The 14555-nt window shown below is 35.7% G+C and overlaps 1 protein-coding gene across 19 annotated transcripts in view; it reads right to left on the minus strand.

The window, feature by feature from the left end:
* Positions 1 to 14555, minus strand: part of NAV3 (neuron navigator 3) — a 1262224-nt gene that overhangs the window by 606136 nt on the left and 641533 nt on the right. The window contains exon 1 of one of the 19 annotated variants that reach the window (XM_079936010.1): positions 12734 to 12771. The exons of the other annotated variants lie outside the window; for them this stretch is intronic. Within the exon in view, the coding sequence (XP_079792136.1) occupies positions 12734 to 12769 (36 nt within the window). The 5' untranslated portion in view covers positions 12770 to 12771. Of the gene's footprint in view, positions 1 to 12733; positions 12772 to 14555 lie in introns of those variants that run through there. 19 annotated transcript variants of the gene reach the window in all.

Consider the following 14555-nt stretch of genomic DNA (forward strand, 5'->3'; position numbering starts at 1 on the left):
GCAACATGGCTGCTCTGCTTCATTTCTGTAGAATGGAAATGGTACGTTATTTGCTTTATCAGATAAATTGGCTCTGCAGCCCACATTTAAAAGAACATACATGGGTTTTCAGGAGGAAGTTTGGACTTGATTAGTTCAAGATAAAAGGATGCAAAGAGGGTTGAATATGATTCTGAGCCAATAACCATATCTGTAATGGAGATGGAACAGTATAAAGCATTCATATGCTTAGGTACTAATGATAGGTCGGAAAAAAGCTTGCATCTTTTAGCTAAATTTGTTTATTGCCTGAAAACTCAATGTAGTAATTCAAGTCCAAGTGACAGGAAATTACAGTTTCCTGGCTGACATCAATTCAATCTTCAGTAATAGTTCTGAAATGGAGTTTCTAAGTTCTGAAGAGAGAAGAAAAACACACACATACACAATATTTTCAATAACTCAGGTCACAACCCAGATGCTATAGCACACGTTATGTGGATAAAATTATGATGTGTGCTTATAAACATCCAAGGCCTTATTATGTCATTTTAATCAAATTTTTCATTTGATCAGGTTCTCACATTTAGTCTGCACATGGACTTGGTTATTTCGAATATACAGGCTCCCATAAGGGAGATTTGAAACACATGGCTGTTCCTTGTTACAAAAGCAAATAGACAATCATTTAATCAAGGTAATCATAAAAGTTATACTGAAAATTGGTGAGCTAAGAAAAGTTTCAAAAATCTTTTTCGTTTTCTTGCTGTGGAAAGATTGTCATCTACATAGATCCTCCCAAGCGTAAGGGAGCATTTTTCTTCTTTTCTACCCATGCTTATTCCCCCATATATACAATTAGTTCAAACTTCCCTGAAAGCAGATACTGCTGATCGTCACCCAATATCTGTTCTCTGTTTATCCTCAAGGTTTTACCTGTATATAGGTCCCCCAAATGAGAGACTACATTAACCAGTTTCCCTGGTGGCAAGGTCTCACCATTTCATGATGCTATGGCCAATGGAATACAAGCAGAAACGACAGTGCCACTTTCAAATAACTTCAAAAGGAAATTGCTTGTGTGGCAATTTTCTCTCTTCCCCAATTCCCATGGGCTGGAATGTAGTGTTGTGCTGGTCAGAATACCATTTAACAAGGACACCACACTACGGAATGTCAGAGCAATGAGATGGAAGGAACCTGGGAACCTCGGGTGCTACTGGTCCGTGAAGAAAGAGGAAATATATGGAGAAAAGCTAAATCCAACCCATAGCATGATGGCCAACTCGGTCAAGCCCAGCTTGACCCATTAACAAGAAAATAAATGCTTGCTGTTCTAAGCTACTGAATTTGGGGGGAAGAAAACAGGAGAGGTTAGGCAACATTATTGAACCAATATAGAATACTGAAAAGAAAGAAGACAGGATGCTATATTAAAGAAAACAATTTGAACTTCATGAATTTGGAATTAGAAGTTTTAAAAACTTTTATGTGTAACTGTTCATGGTTTCAACTCAATTTCTTGATCTTCAAAACAGAAGGGTTAAATACACAATCTCTGAGGATGCTTACAACTTTAATATTCTAAGATTTTGTACACTGTCTCCCAATTTCTGCCACTTTCTTAACCAAGGCCCTTTACTCGTTTGTTCAGTGGATTGCAACCTACAGATACTCTGAGTAGAAGAACATTTCCCTTAAGAGATGTTCTTGGCCCTCCTTGATTTCAGATCATCCTAAGTCATGATTTGTCACCATTTTATAGCCCAGTGGTCTACACTTTACTTTGTATTATATCCCACCTTTGGACAGCAGTAATAGAGTTTATGATATTTAATAATATGAACTCTGTATGAATTAGAGAATCAGAAGTCTGGCCAGCATATAAAACTGTGGGAAGTTTCTACTAGAGGGACTAGTGATGTATTTTGAAGCATCGTGAAATGGTGAGGCCTTGCCACAAACAGCCCCAATTTTTTTTTAAGTTTCTAGTTCTGCTAGAACATACAACTTGCCACTGCACAAGCGTACTCTTGGAGTGCTCAAGAAGAGTACTCAGGAAGATGTAAGGTATGCTCTATGCAGTTATTCACTTTCCAAATGGACTAGAGTTTTACAGACTCTTAATCTCATTATGGGAAAGTTTTCGATAGTTACTAATAAATTGTTTTAATAGGCTCATACATGTTAGGTATCAAGAAATAAAACTAAACGCACAGATACACTCTTTTCTGTTTAAACATTCACAATGAGTATAAATATCTTGAGAAACAGGAAATATAGTCAAGTGAGATATATCCACTCCAGTACCCCTCTAGGACAATGTTACTTAGGGACAGTTGAGCCTATCTTATTTTTACTCTTCAGGAGTAAGTTATCTTAGCATGCAGTTTAACAAATGATTGTGAAAATATGATAGGAAACAGAAAGGAAGAAAGGAAGGGAGGAAGGAAGCCTGTATTAGCCAACCAAAGACATTTAATAGTCAATTATTTTGTGAAGGATTATTCTACATTTGTCTTTCTGAAAATCTAGCTCTGTACATAATGTAAAGATATTTAACAAAAAAAGACTGTTTAATAATGGGGAAATACAGTACTTAAAATATCTGAATCACTAGTAATCCATCCACACTAATAATTTACATTCAGATATCAGAATTACATTAGACTTAATTTCTCTTTAATATTAGTTTTGAAAGGAATCTCAGAGCAAATCAATAGTATAAATAGTACTTCAACAAGTACTAGATGCTTCAAAGCACTTCAGCTCCATGTAATTTGTTTACAAGTGATAAATGTGTTAATTACAAACAGCTCTTACTATTCCTAAATGAACTCAGGTATTCCTTCATTCAGTGAATATGCACTGAGCACTTTACAAGAGCACAATAAAGTGACATTTTCTCAAATGTATTCTAGAAAACAGACTTTTGAAAATGGCAAGCTAATCCTGATCCCAATTATCTACATCAGTAAAATTTTGGCAAAATTATTGTATTTAAATTTTTGTAGCATAACTTCAAATGAAAAAGGACCATGGGAAGGGGTTCATGAAGAATGATAGATCTTCAGCTTAGATCAGGGCTTATGACAGCCTACCTGACCAGAAATTTGAGCATCAGAGAGTGTATGTTAGGCATGTGGGCTATCAGGAGGGGTGTTATAGTTTTATTTTCTTTCTTTTGTCTGTTTTAATTGTTATTAGGCAAAATATGCATTCTCAATTTCCAACCTGTCTGGACACCTGCTATTATCTTAAAACTAGTCACTTCACATATTAATAATAATGACCTAATCCCTAAATATAATGAATGCATTTGATATCGATGCTGTAACTGAGAAAGGTAGAGAAGAGGAAAAAGTTGCCAAACAGAGGGACTGGGGCAGGGCAGAGGAAACAGTTTAGGAATGTTTGGGGAGCAAGAGTGGACCATACTGATTTTTGATTAGATCTAGAGCCATTCATGAAGAATGAAGGCATCACTTTCCTTGTTAAGTGGTACAGCTTTAATCTTGACAGTCAACTTACAGAGAGCAGCTAGCATAATACAATTTTTAAATCAAAAAAAAGTAAATAAAGAACAACCAAAAAACAGGTGACCTTGGTGCTATTCTCTGGAGGAAGGTACTGGTTCCAATGGATAGCATGGCCTTAAACTGCAAACAGGAAACACTATATAAATATCTGCCTACTTCCGTTTAAAATATGAATATGTATTCTATTTACATAAATGAATTCAGCAACATTAAGTCACATGATAGACTACTATTTTAGTTTAACCAAAAAAATGGCTAAGATACTACTTACATTTTCTTTTGATGTCCTTACATAAAGGCAATTTCTTACTCAATTTGTTCAGCAATAGTACAGAAAAACGTTTTAGCATCTCAATAAAGATAATTCCTTGTATGCTTACAAGGACTAGTTATTATTCTTCTAGGACCTGAAAACATATAGTGAGCCCAAATAAAGGAACATGAATTCTATCTGATTTAAACTCTGTTTGAATGGTAATCCTATAGAAGAATGTGTATTGTTGAGGTGGGAGATGTGTTATTTTTGTTTTGTTTTGTTTTGTTTTTGAAGGGGAAGGAATAATCTTTAAACATATTTAGCAATTAAGTTTGGGTCTTTGAAATGATTCAAGGTTTGCCAAATATTTCTCTACACACAGCATCCATCAGATACCTTTCAAAACAAATGAAATAGAGGAATATTTTCATATGAAAAAAGTACATTACTTAACTTCTGAAATATGTGGATGAAATCAATTATTGACAATCACACTAAATCCTAAAGCCCCCAAATCTCTAGTTAAAATACTGTACAAATGAATGTACAACTTGATTCAAATACATACTTTCGAACAAGAAAATTATTTTTTCCTTTTGAGTATGGCATGTCATTCCATAAATGGAATAAGATGTACAGAACCCACAATTTCTTTGATGAACATTAAAGAATCAGCTTTAATGTTTCTTTTCATTTTTTGCTTACATTAATATGATGGACATTTATTCACAATTCATACAAAAAGAACAGATGAACACTTTTTATAGATAGTGTTATTCATCCTGATACTCTTCTTTCAAAGGAACTACAGATTATAACAATAGCTTAGCATTTTCTATAAGCCATGCTCTGCGCTAAGTACCATCTCATTACCTCCTCACCAAAAATCTGTGAATTTGGGACTTCCATTCTCTCCACATTACAGACAAGGAAACTGAGACATACGAAGGTGAAACAACCTACCAGAGGTCATATAGGTAGTAAATGGTGGAAGGAGGCAGCTTGATTCAGAGTTAAAAGTGTGCCTTGAACCATTTTACTCTCATTCCTGGAACAGTGGGTTTTCAGGAAATATTTGTTGGATGAGTGAAAGGAATGCAGTAATAATACCTACATCATAAATATAGTGAATAACTGATTTTTGAAATGAATTAACCACTTTTGTATATTATAATTTTCAAGGTATCTTCCTATCTCTTATCTCATTAGAAAACCCTTTTAAACAACAAATCACTGTACAATAACAAACAACATAATAGCAGCAAATAGTTACGATTTAAGTCAGTTGTATCCATCTGGTCTTCAGATTCCTCCTCAGTAAAATAAGAAATCTAAAGGCCATCTAAATTTCTAGGAAGCTCTAACTCGAAATGGTTTGTTCATGGCTACCCAGGAAAAAGGCACGTTTTTAACTGCAAACCCAAATTTTCCTATGTAAATCTCTTTGCCACACATCTCCTCAAGACTTGCTTCCTTAAAGTCCTGCTGTTCCACCCCAGCTAATGCTCTTTTGTTCTCTATCCTTTTCCTCCCATCTATGTACCCAGAGACTCACCTTTTTCTTAAACACTTAATTTCCCATGCCAACAGTTCTTTAATATTACATTTCTTTAGTGGCAGATTAATCAGATAAACTCAGAAGACATGACTCCCAAGGAACAAGCTGCCCTTCTCTTTTATAAAAATTTTTCAAAATGTCACTAAACATATATGGGCCCCTTAAAAATGGTCTTAGAGGGGAGGGCTTAGTGGAATTATTTCATAAGGAAAAGCTGTCTCTTCTCCACAATTTATGTATTCAGTTATTTACATCAGTGTGCATAGTTGCTTTATTCTATGAGTTATAATTCATTACTCTCATCAATTATTTTCTTGTTCAATTTGTTTCGGACTTACATCCTTTCAACACCCCTCATCGCTTTTTATCATGATAAAATATAAATAACATAAAATTTACCATCCAAACTATTTTTAAGTGTACCATTCAGTGGTATTAAATACACTGACTTTTCTGTGCAACACCATAACCACCCATTCCTATAACTCTTCATCTTGTAAAACTGAAACTCTATATGTATTAAACAATAACTCCCCAAACTCCCCTGCCCCCAGCCCCTGACAACCACCATCTTACTTCCTGTCTTTATGACTCTAATTACTCTAAGTACCTCATATAAGTGGAATCATATAGCGTTTGCCTTTTTGTGACTGGTTTATTTCACTTAGTATAATGTCCTCAAGGTTCATTCGTGTTTTAGCATATTGCAGACTTTTCTTCCTTTCAAAGGCTGAATAGTATTTCATTGCAAGTATATACCACATTTTGTTTATCCATTCATCTGTCAATGGACACTTGGGTTGGCTTCACGTTTTAGCAATTGTGAATAATGCTGCTATGAACATGAGTGTACAGATATCTCTTTGAGACCCTGCTTTCAGTTATTTTGGTCCTATACCCAGAAGTAAAATTGCAGGATCATATGGTAATTCCATTTTTAATTTTTTGAGAAACATTCAAAATGTTTTTCACAGAAGCTGTAACAGTTTATATTCCCAACAAGAATGCACAAGAGTTCAAATTTTTCAACATCCTTGCCAACATTGTTTTCTGGTTTGTTTGTTTTTTAATAGTAACCATTATAATGAGTGTGAAGTGGTATCTCACTGTGGTTTTTATTTGCATTTCCCTAATGATCAATGGTTTGAGCTTCTTTTCACGCGCTTACGGGCCACTCATATATTTTCTCTGAAGTAATATCTATTTAAACCCTTCGCCCATTTTTAAAATCTGTTTTTTGTTTGTTTTTTGCGGTACGCGGGCCTCTCACTGCTGTGGCTTCTCCCGCCGCGGAGCACAGGCTCCGGACGCGCAAGCCCAGCGGCCATGGCTCACGGGCCCAGCCGCTCCGCAGCATGTGGAATCCTCCCAGACCGGGGCACGATCCCGTGTCCCCTGCATCGGCAGGCGGACTCTCAACCACTGCGCCACCAGGGAAGCCCAAAATCTGGTTGTTTTGTTAAGTTTTAGAAATTATTTATATATCCTAGATAGTAATCCTTTACAGGATATATGATTTGCAAATATTTTCTCTCATTTAGTTGGTTTAATTTTTACCCTGTTTATAATGTCTTTTGATGAAAAATTTTACAAAATTTTTCATGAAGTCCAATTTGTCTATTTTTTACTTTAGTTACCTTTGCCTTTGATGTCATATCCAAAAAATCACTGCCAAATCCAATGTCATGAAGTTGTGTCCTATGTTTTCTTCTAAGGGTTTTATTGTTTTGGGTCTTACATTTAGATTCTTTTCTATTTTGAGTTAATTTTTGTATATGGTGTTAAGTATAGGTCCAATTTCATTCTTTTGCATGTGGATATCCAGCTTTCCCAGCACTATTTCTGCAAAAGACTGTCCTTTCCCCATTGAATGGTCTTGCCACCTTTTCACAAATCATTTGACCATATATATGAGGATTTATTTCTAGGCTCTCTATTGCTAGTCCATTGGTCCATATATCTGTCTTTATGCCAATACCACACTATTTTGATTACTGTAGCTTTACAGTATGTTTTGAAATCAGGACGTGAGAATCCTACAGTTTTGTTCTTTTCAAAGATTGTTTTGGCTATTTGGAGTCCCTTGAGATTGCATATGAAATTTAGGATGGGTTTTTCTATTTATGCAAAAATATCACTGGGATTTTGATAGGGATTGCATTGAACCTATAGATTGCTTTTGGTAGTAGTATAGACATTTTAACAATATTGAGTCTTACAATCCATGAACATGGTATATGTTTTCATTTATGTCCTCTTTAATTTTTCACAATAATTTGTAGTTTTCATTGTACAAGATTTTCATCAGCATGGTTAATCCCTAAGTATTTTACTCTTAATTCCTAAGTATTTTATCCTTTTTGATACTGTTGCAAACGTAATTGTTACATGATTTCCTTTTCAGATTGCTCATTGTACATAAATATAAGTACAAATAATTTTTTTGTGTTGATGTTGTATCCTGCTACTTTGCTGAATTCTTTTATTAGTTCTAACAGGTGGTTTTTGTGGAATCCTTGGGGCTTTTTACATATAAGATCATATCATCTGCAAACAGATAATTTCACTTCTTTTCCAGTTTGGATACCTCCTCTTTCTTCTTCCTGCCTAATTGCTCTGGCTCAATCTTCCAGTACTATACTGAATAGAGGTTGCTAAAGTGGGCATCCTAGTTCATTCCTGATCTTAGAGGAAAAGCTTTCAGTAGTCTTTCACCATTGAGTATGATGTTTATTGTGGGTTGTTAATATATGACTTTTATTACACTTATGTAGTTTCCTTCTATTCCTAGTTTGTTGCATACTTATATCATGAAAGGGTTTTGAATTTTTCAAATGCTTTCTATGCATCAATTGAGATGATCATGTGAATTTTTTCCTTCATTCCGTTGATGTGGTGTATTATATTGATGGATTTTCCTATGTTGAAGCATCCTTACACTCCAGGAATAAATCCCATGTTATGGTGTATAATCCATCTAACATGTTACCGAATTCTGTTTGCTAGGTTTGAGGATTCTTTGTATTAATGCTCATAAGGGATACTGGTCTACAGTTTTCTTGTATTGTCTTTGTCTGGCTTTGGTATCAGGGTAATGCGGCCTCTTTGAATGAGTCCAGAAGTATAAACTCCTATTCAATTTTTTGGAAAAGTTTGAGAAGGATTAACTCTTCTTTAAATGTTTAGTAGAATTCTCCAGTGAAGCCATCAGGTTAGGTTCATGGCTTTTTTGTGTGTCAGGAGATTTTTGATTACTTATCCAATCTGCTTTCTAGTTATAGGTCTATTCATATTTGCTATTTCTTTATGAATTAGTCTTGGTAAATTTTGTGTTTCTACTTATTTGTCCATTTCATCTATGTCATCCAATTTGTTGATATACAATTCTTCGTAGCTCTGATTCTAACCAAAACCATTAGTTCATTCTAGCCTTCTCTTCTCTCTTTTCTAACTTCTTTCTCTGACAGTGAGAAATCTGACTCTCATTATCCACAATATATATATATATATTTCAGTTCTAATATACACATCAAGTAGTTCAGAATTGCTAACCCAAATCCCTCTGAGAAATGTCTTTATTAACTGGAGCACAGTATTTGTATAACATTCTTTGTCTCTAACCTTACAGTACACAGCCAAATACTGTTTTCCAAATTTACTTAGTTAAATCTCTTTCCCCATCTCCTGCATTGTGGTTATGGCACTCATCCATAATAGAGTTATGTTCATTAGCCACTTTCTAAATTCCATTTTGGGTTCTCCCCACATCCTGGTTGATTCAAATTGTTTATTTGGAGAGGGGGAGTATGTGAAAGATAGCCATGCTTATAAGGATCAAAGCTACACAAAATGGGTATTAAGAAAAGTGTCACTCTCATGTCAACCATCTTCTCACTCACCCCCTGGAGGTAACAATCTCAGTAGTTTCTGGCTTACCCTTACTACGTTTCTTTTGGGAAAATGAGCAGACACACTGTATTTTCTTATATTTACTATTTGTGATATAAAGTGTAGCACAATACAGACAGCCTTTTGCACTTTGCTCTTTTACTTTTTTACTGTTGCATAGTATTCCACTCAACAAGTATACAATACCTTATTCAGCCATTCTTGTGGGGGGGGCATTTGGGTTGTTTCCAGTATTCTGCAATTCTAATTGAAGCTGCAATTAATAAACTTGTATAGATATTTCCAGAGTACTGTAGTTACAGGGGAGATTCCTAAAAGTGCAGGTGCTGGTCAAAAGGTAGTAGTACTATCCAATTCCCATTCAGAAGGATTGTACCAGCTTGCATTCCTACTACAATGTTGGAGAGCACCTGTTTCCTCACAGTCTCATCAATGGGATGTGTCATCATATTTTTAATTTTCACTAACCTGAGAGTTGAAAAATGGCATCTCAGTATTATTTTTACTGGCATTTATCTAATTATGGGTGAATCTGAACTTTTTTTTCTGATGTTCAAGTGACATTTTTGTATCTTTACTTGCAAGTTTGAATTGTTAGTTCATAACTTTTCCGATTTTTTTGGTGTTTTAGTCTTATTTCTCAGACTCTCAGAATTCTTTGTATATGAAGGATGTACTAAGGCCTTTGTTTGTGGAATATGTTGCAAATATTTACTGCCAGTTCATAAGTTGTCTTTGCTTTGCTTATGGGGTTTTATCCCATGAGATGTGTGTGTGTGTGCACGTGTATGTGTGGTCAAAATTACCAACTTTTTTCCTTTATTGACTTTAGATTTTGAGTCATACGTAGGTATGACTTCCCTTACACCAGGGTAAAAGAGGAAATCACCCATGTTTTCTTTTAGTGTGTATATAGTAACAATTCTTTTTTTTTTTTTTTGGGCGGGGGGTACGCGGGCCTCTCACTGTTGTGGCCTCTCCCGTTACAGAGCACAGGGTCCGGACGCGCAGGCTCAGGGGCCATGGCTCACGGGCCCAGTCGCTCCGTGGCATGTGGGATCTTCCCGGACCGGGACACAAACCCATGTCCCCTGCATAGGTAGGCGGACTCTCAACAACTGCGCCACCAGGGAAGCCCTACAATTCTTTTTTTTTTACACAAATATATTTCTACTAATTAAATTAGTCAAATGATATTAAATTAAAAACAACAAAAGAGGAAATTTTTCGTTTCTTTAAATAGAAACAGTCTGTTTATGTTAAAAAGGAAAATCAAAAGTATCTATTTTAATTACTGCTTAATCTTTAATAGTTTCAACCTGTATTTTCTATTTTGTTTGGAAGTCATCATTAAATAAGCCAGGACTTGCAGGAATACTTGAGATGAAAGCATAGAAGAAATTTCAGGGAAGTTTCCCCAGATCCTTCATACGCTCTGCAACCTAGTCTCCAGATCCTAAAGGAAAATAAACAGCATTCATAGGTTTTCCTAATCAGAGCATCTTTTACTGTTCTGGGTATACAAATGTTACTTGCTCTCATAGCTGACATATAAGAAACAAAATTTTTGTTTTGTATAATTCAGTTCTTGTCTACAAGGAGCTCACAATTGAGTAAATAAGCTAAAATATAGACAAATACAACGTAATAATTGGTAACTGTCAGAATAAAAGGATGGAGAGTAAATTGCAATAAGCAGGAGACTATGATCAGAGCTATGTTTGTTTCCTACCCTCCTGTGACATCAGACTCAGTGGCCTCATCAGTAAAAAAGGGAAAATAAAAACACCCTTCATATCCAGAAGATTAAACAGTATAATGTATATGAAAGCACCTACCCTCAGGAATTGTCAGAAATATGGAAAAAGCTCAAAATATATTATTTAAATGAATCAGATACAGACAACATTTGCTATTCAGGTCAGAGAAAAAAAGACTATAAGAAATATGCCATAAATAGCATATCTGCAAAAATGCACAGTTATTTGTACCAAATACAGTACGGAATATTTTCCTGCTCTCACTATAATTACAGTAAATTGAGTATGTTTAAACTTTCTCTATAAATTATCTTCCCTATTTATGTGCTTTTTATTGGAGCATAGCAGAACATTTATTTGCATACCAGAGCAAACTAAACTAATAAATCCTTTACATTTAAAGGTATAAAAGATATATTTCCCAGTAAAGCAATGTAGCTTGTACTTCCCTAACAGGAAATACTTCCGTCTAGTGTAACATCGCAATGTACATATGTATGTAAATACACACACATGCACACATGTACACACATGGAATCTGAATTATATATGTACAATTAATATGTTAATAAATATAATTACAGTATATTTTATATATTTATTTATTTAAGCATGCTTTAACATATGTTTGAGGATGGAAAATACCTGGATATCACAAAGGGCAATTTGTTATGTAAACTACACAAACTTTTTAATGTAATGTTGTTTCCTGAAGTACTACTAGAAGATATGACTGAAAACAAAAATGAACTCATGCAATATAACTTAAGAATCATATCCCTGCACTGTGAAAGCTTGGCAAATCCTGAAATTTACTTTCAATGTACAACAGTGAACTCTGAAGTTACATACGGCGTTAAAATTAAAAGGCAGAGTACCTCTGTTTTTGAGGAATGGTTTCAAAGTTATCAATGTCAGGGTTCAAATTTAGGCTATACTGAGATGTACAACTTAGGTTACATTTATATTTGCATTGAAAATGATGTACTTTCCATAACTCATTATCTATTTCAGCCTTACACAGGGTTCAGAGAGAAAGTATGTGTCTTGGAATACCAGTTTGAAATATTAAGGGAAATTCTACTGCAAAAATGAGAAAATGAAAACAAAACAATTTTTTTAAAGAACATAATGATTTAAATAATTTAGGCCCTTATCACTTTTACCTTATATGGTTTCCCTTCTTTCTTATCCTCTTAAAGGATATGTTTACATCTGTTCATTCAGTATTTATCTATTAGTGATAAAACATAGTCTAAGAGTCGTGTTAAACTTTGGGAATATAAAGATGAATAATATTCAGCTTCTACTCTCAAGAAACTCATGACCTAGTGAGGTAACTGTCCTTGTTGTTATTCCTCATGTAGCACCCATGTCAACTTTTTTAGATGTTACCCAGTCACTTTCAGGAATGTGGTCCTTCTCCCCCTGCCAATTATAGCAGGTGATAAATGATATTCCTCAGGCCCAATGACTATCAGAATCAGTAGCTTGGACTCATCTAAGGCATTGGTTGATGCCTCTGCAAGAGACCACTCGTGTTCCACAAACACCAGTGCATCATCCTCTTCTTTTAATAGCAGAAATACCAAATTAAAGTTTTCAAATTAAATAGCTAAACAACTGCCTAGCTAGAGAGACTAGTGTGATCATACGATTCATTTCTGGCTAATGGAACCTAGGCAGAACTGATGTGTGCTACTGCTCTTAGAAGAAATGGATATATGCTCACCTGACCTCTCCTCTTCCCATGACCTGAAGTATACATACTCTGGCAAGAGCCAGAGCAGCCATCTTGGACCATGACATGCAAGCTGCATATTGAGAAGAACATAACAGTAAGATTGAATGAGCCTGAGTCCCTGGATGGCTGTCTGAGAAGTAACACACTAGCCCTAGTCTACCCTTGGAGTGCCATGTAAGAATAAAACATACATGTGAACATACACACACACACACACTCCAAAAACTTCTCTTAGTAAAGCTACATTATGAGGGGTGGTGAGAATTACTTGTAACAGCAACTTGGGCTATACCTTAACTGATTCCCGTCCTTACTCCATGGGACATCTCTCTAAGAGTATCCCTGTGACTGTCCTCTTCAGGATTTGGGTCTACACTACTCCCCCCAGTCTCTGCTTCCAGAAAGTTGAACCATACTCCTCTTCCCCAGTTTTGCTTAGATAAATGTGTTGGCATGACTTAGCTTAGAGTCCTGATTTGGTCTTACACTCTGTCTTATTATTCCAGATCACGCATGGACCACATGGACCGGCTGTGTCCTGGAAGCACTCAGCAATGTCCCAGCCTGAATATGGCTGTGAAGCTCTTACATATTTCATCAAAGAAAGAAGTCTGTCTCATTTTCTAGGTTCTTATGATCACACATATTTGCCCTAGTTCTCCTTTCACTGAAGCTCTTTCCTGAGAACACATTCAAATTACAACCACAGAAGATAATCGCTACACTAAGAGAAATGAGATGGACTCTTGGCAGTCTCATGTTTAATATTTGTAGTTCCATCACTTGATTTTCAACTCTTTCCAGCAACTTATGGGGCCATGGCATTTAGTGATCTGTTCATTTTTACGTTAACTTAGTCATCATTGTTTTAGAACTGCACGTTCTAGGACAGAGGGGATAGTGAGAGGTAGAAGGAGGTAAAGAGGGTGGGGGGGTGCTTAAAGCAGAAGGGATGAAAGGAAGAGAAAGAAGAGGGAAGAAAAATAAAGGGAGAAGAGAAAAGAGAGCAAGGAGGGGAGAAAGGGTGATGAGACAGAGAAGACAGAGAAGGAGACGGATGAGAGCTCTCAGTTCAAGGCTCTTTGTAGCTTTGAGGTCTAGAAAATAAATCTAACAAGACACAGAAGATGTGTTAAGAGGCTAGGTTAACTGTGAAATAAATCTGCACTTCTGCTGTCATAGCCAGAAGAGAGAATTAACTCAAATACTCCACAAATCCCGACCTTTCCAAAGAAACTCAAAGCAATTTTAAGAAACAAGTTGTATACCTTCCTCATCTCAGAAAAGACCTTCTCCCAGTACCCGGTCTGAGCAAATTAAAAAGAAGTGACTCCAAGCAAATTCCTCAGTAAGAGTGCCCAATTTCCTATAAAAGCAATGTTTTCTATATCTATAAAAGCAATGTTTTATTGATCCAGATATCAGAAAATAAAGGAGTTCTCTTGCCAAGTTGGAGGAATAGAGGCCTTTATACCTTTATCATTCTGGCTTGCAAACTAACCTTTAATTTAGAAAGAAATACTTTTCCCCTTGTTGAAGGAAAATCAAATTCAGAAAGGAAGAATACTAAGAGGGAACTGGGTCTGAGAAATCAAACTCATAAAAATCAAATAGAGAATCCAGAAAAGATGTTTCAGAATTTGACTTTGATTAAAAATCAATCCCTCTGAAATAACCGGATTCCTTATCGCCAAGGAGTAATTCAATCAGACATTTACTTTAAGCAAGCTACCAGCTTAATGTGGGGAGTGCTCTAGGTCTGTTGACCATGAGAGCTGGCTCCAAGACTGCCTTGCTTTGGCTTGGCAAT

Source organism: Stenella coeruleoalba (genome assembly GCF_951394435.1).
Source record: "Stenella coeruleoalba genome assembly, chromosome: 11".
Classification (NCBI taxonomy): domain Eukaryota; kingdom Metazoa; phylum Chordata; class Mammalia; order Artiodactyla; family Delphinidae; genus Stenella; species Stenella coeruleoalba.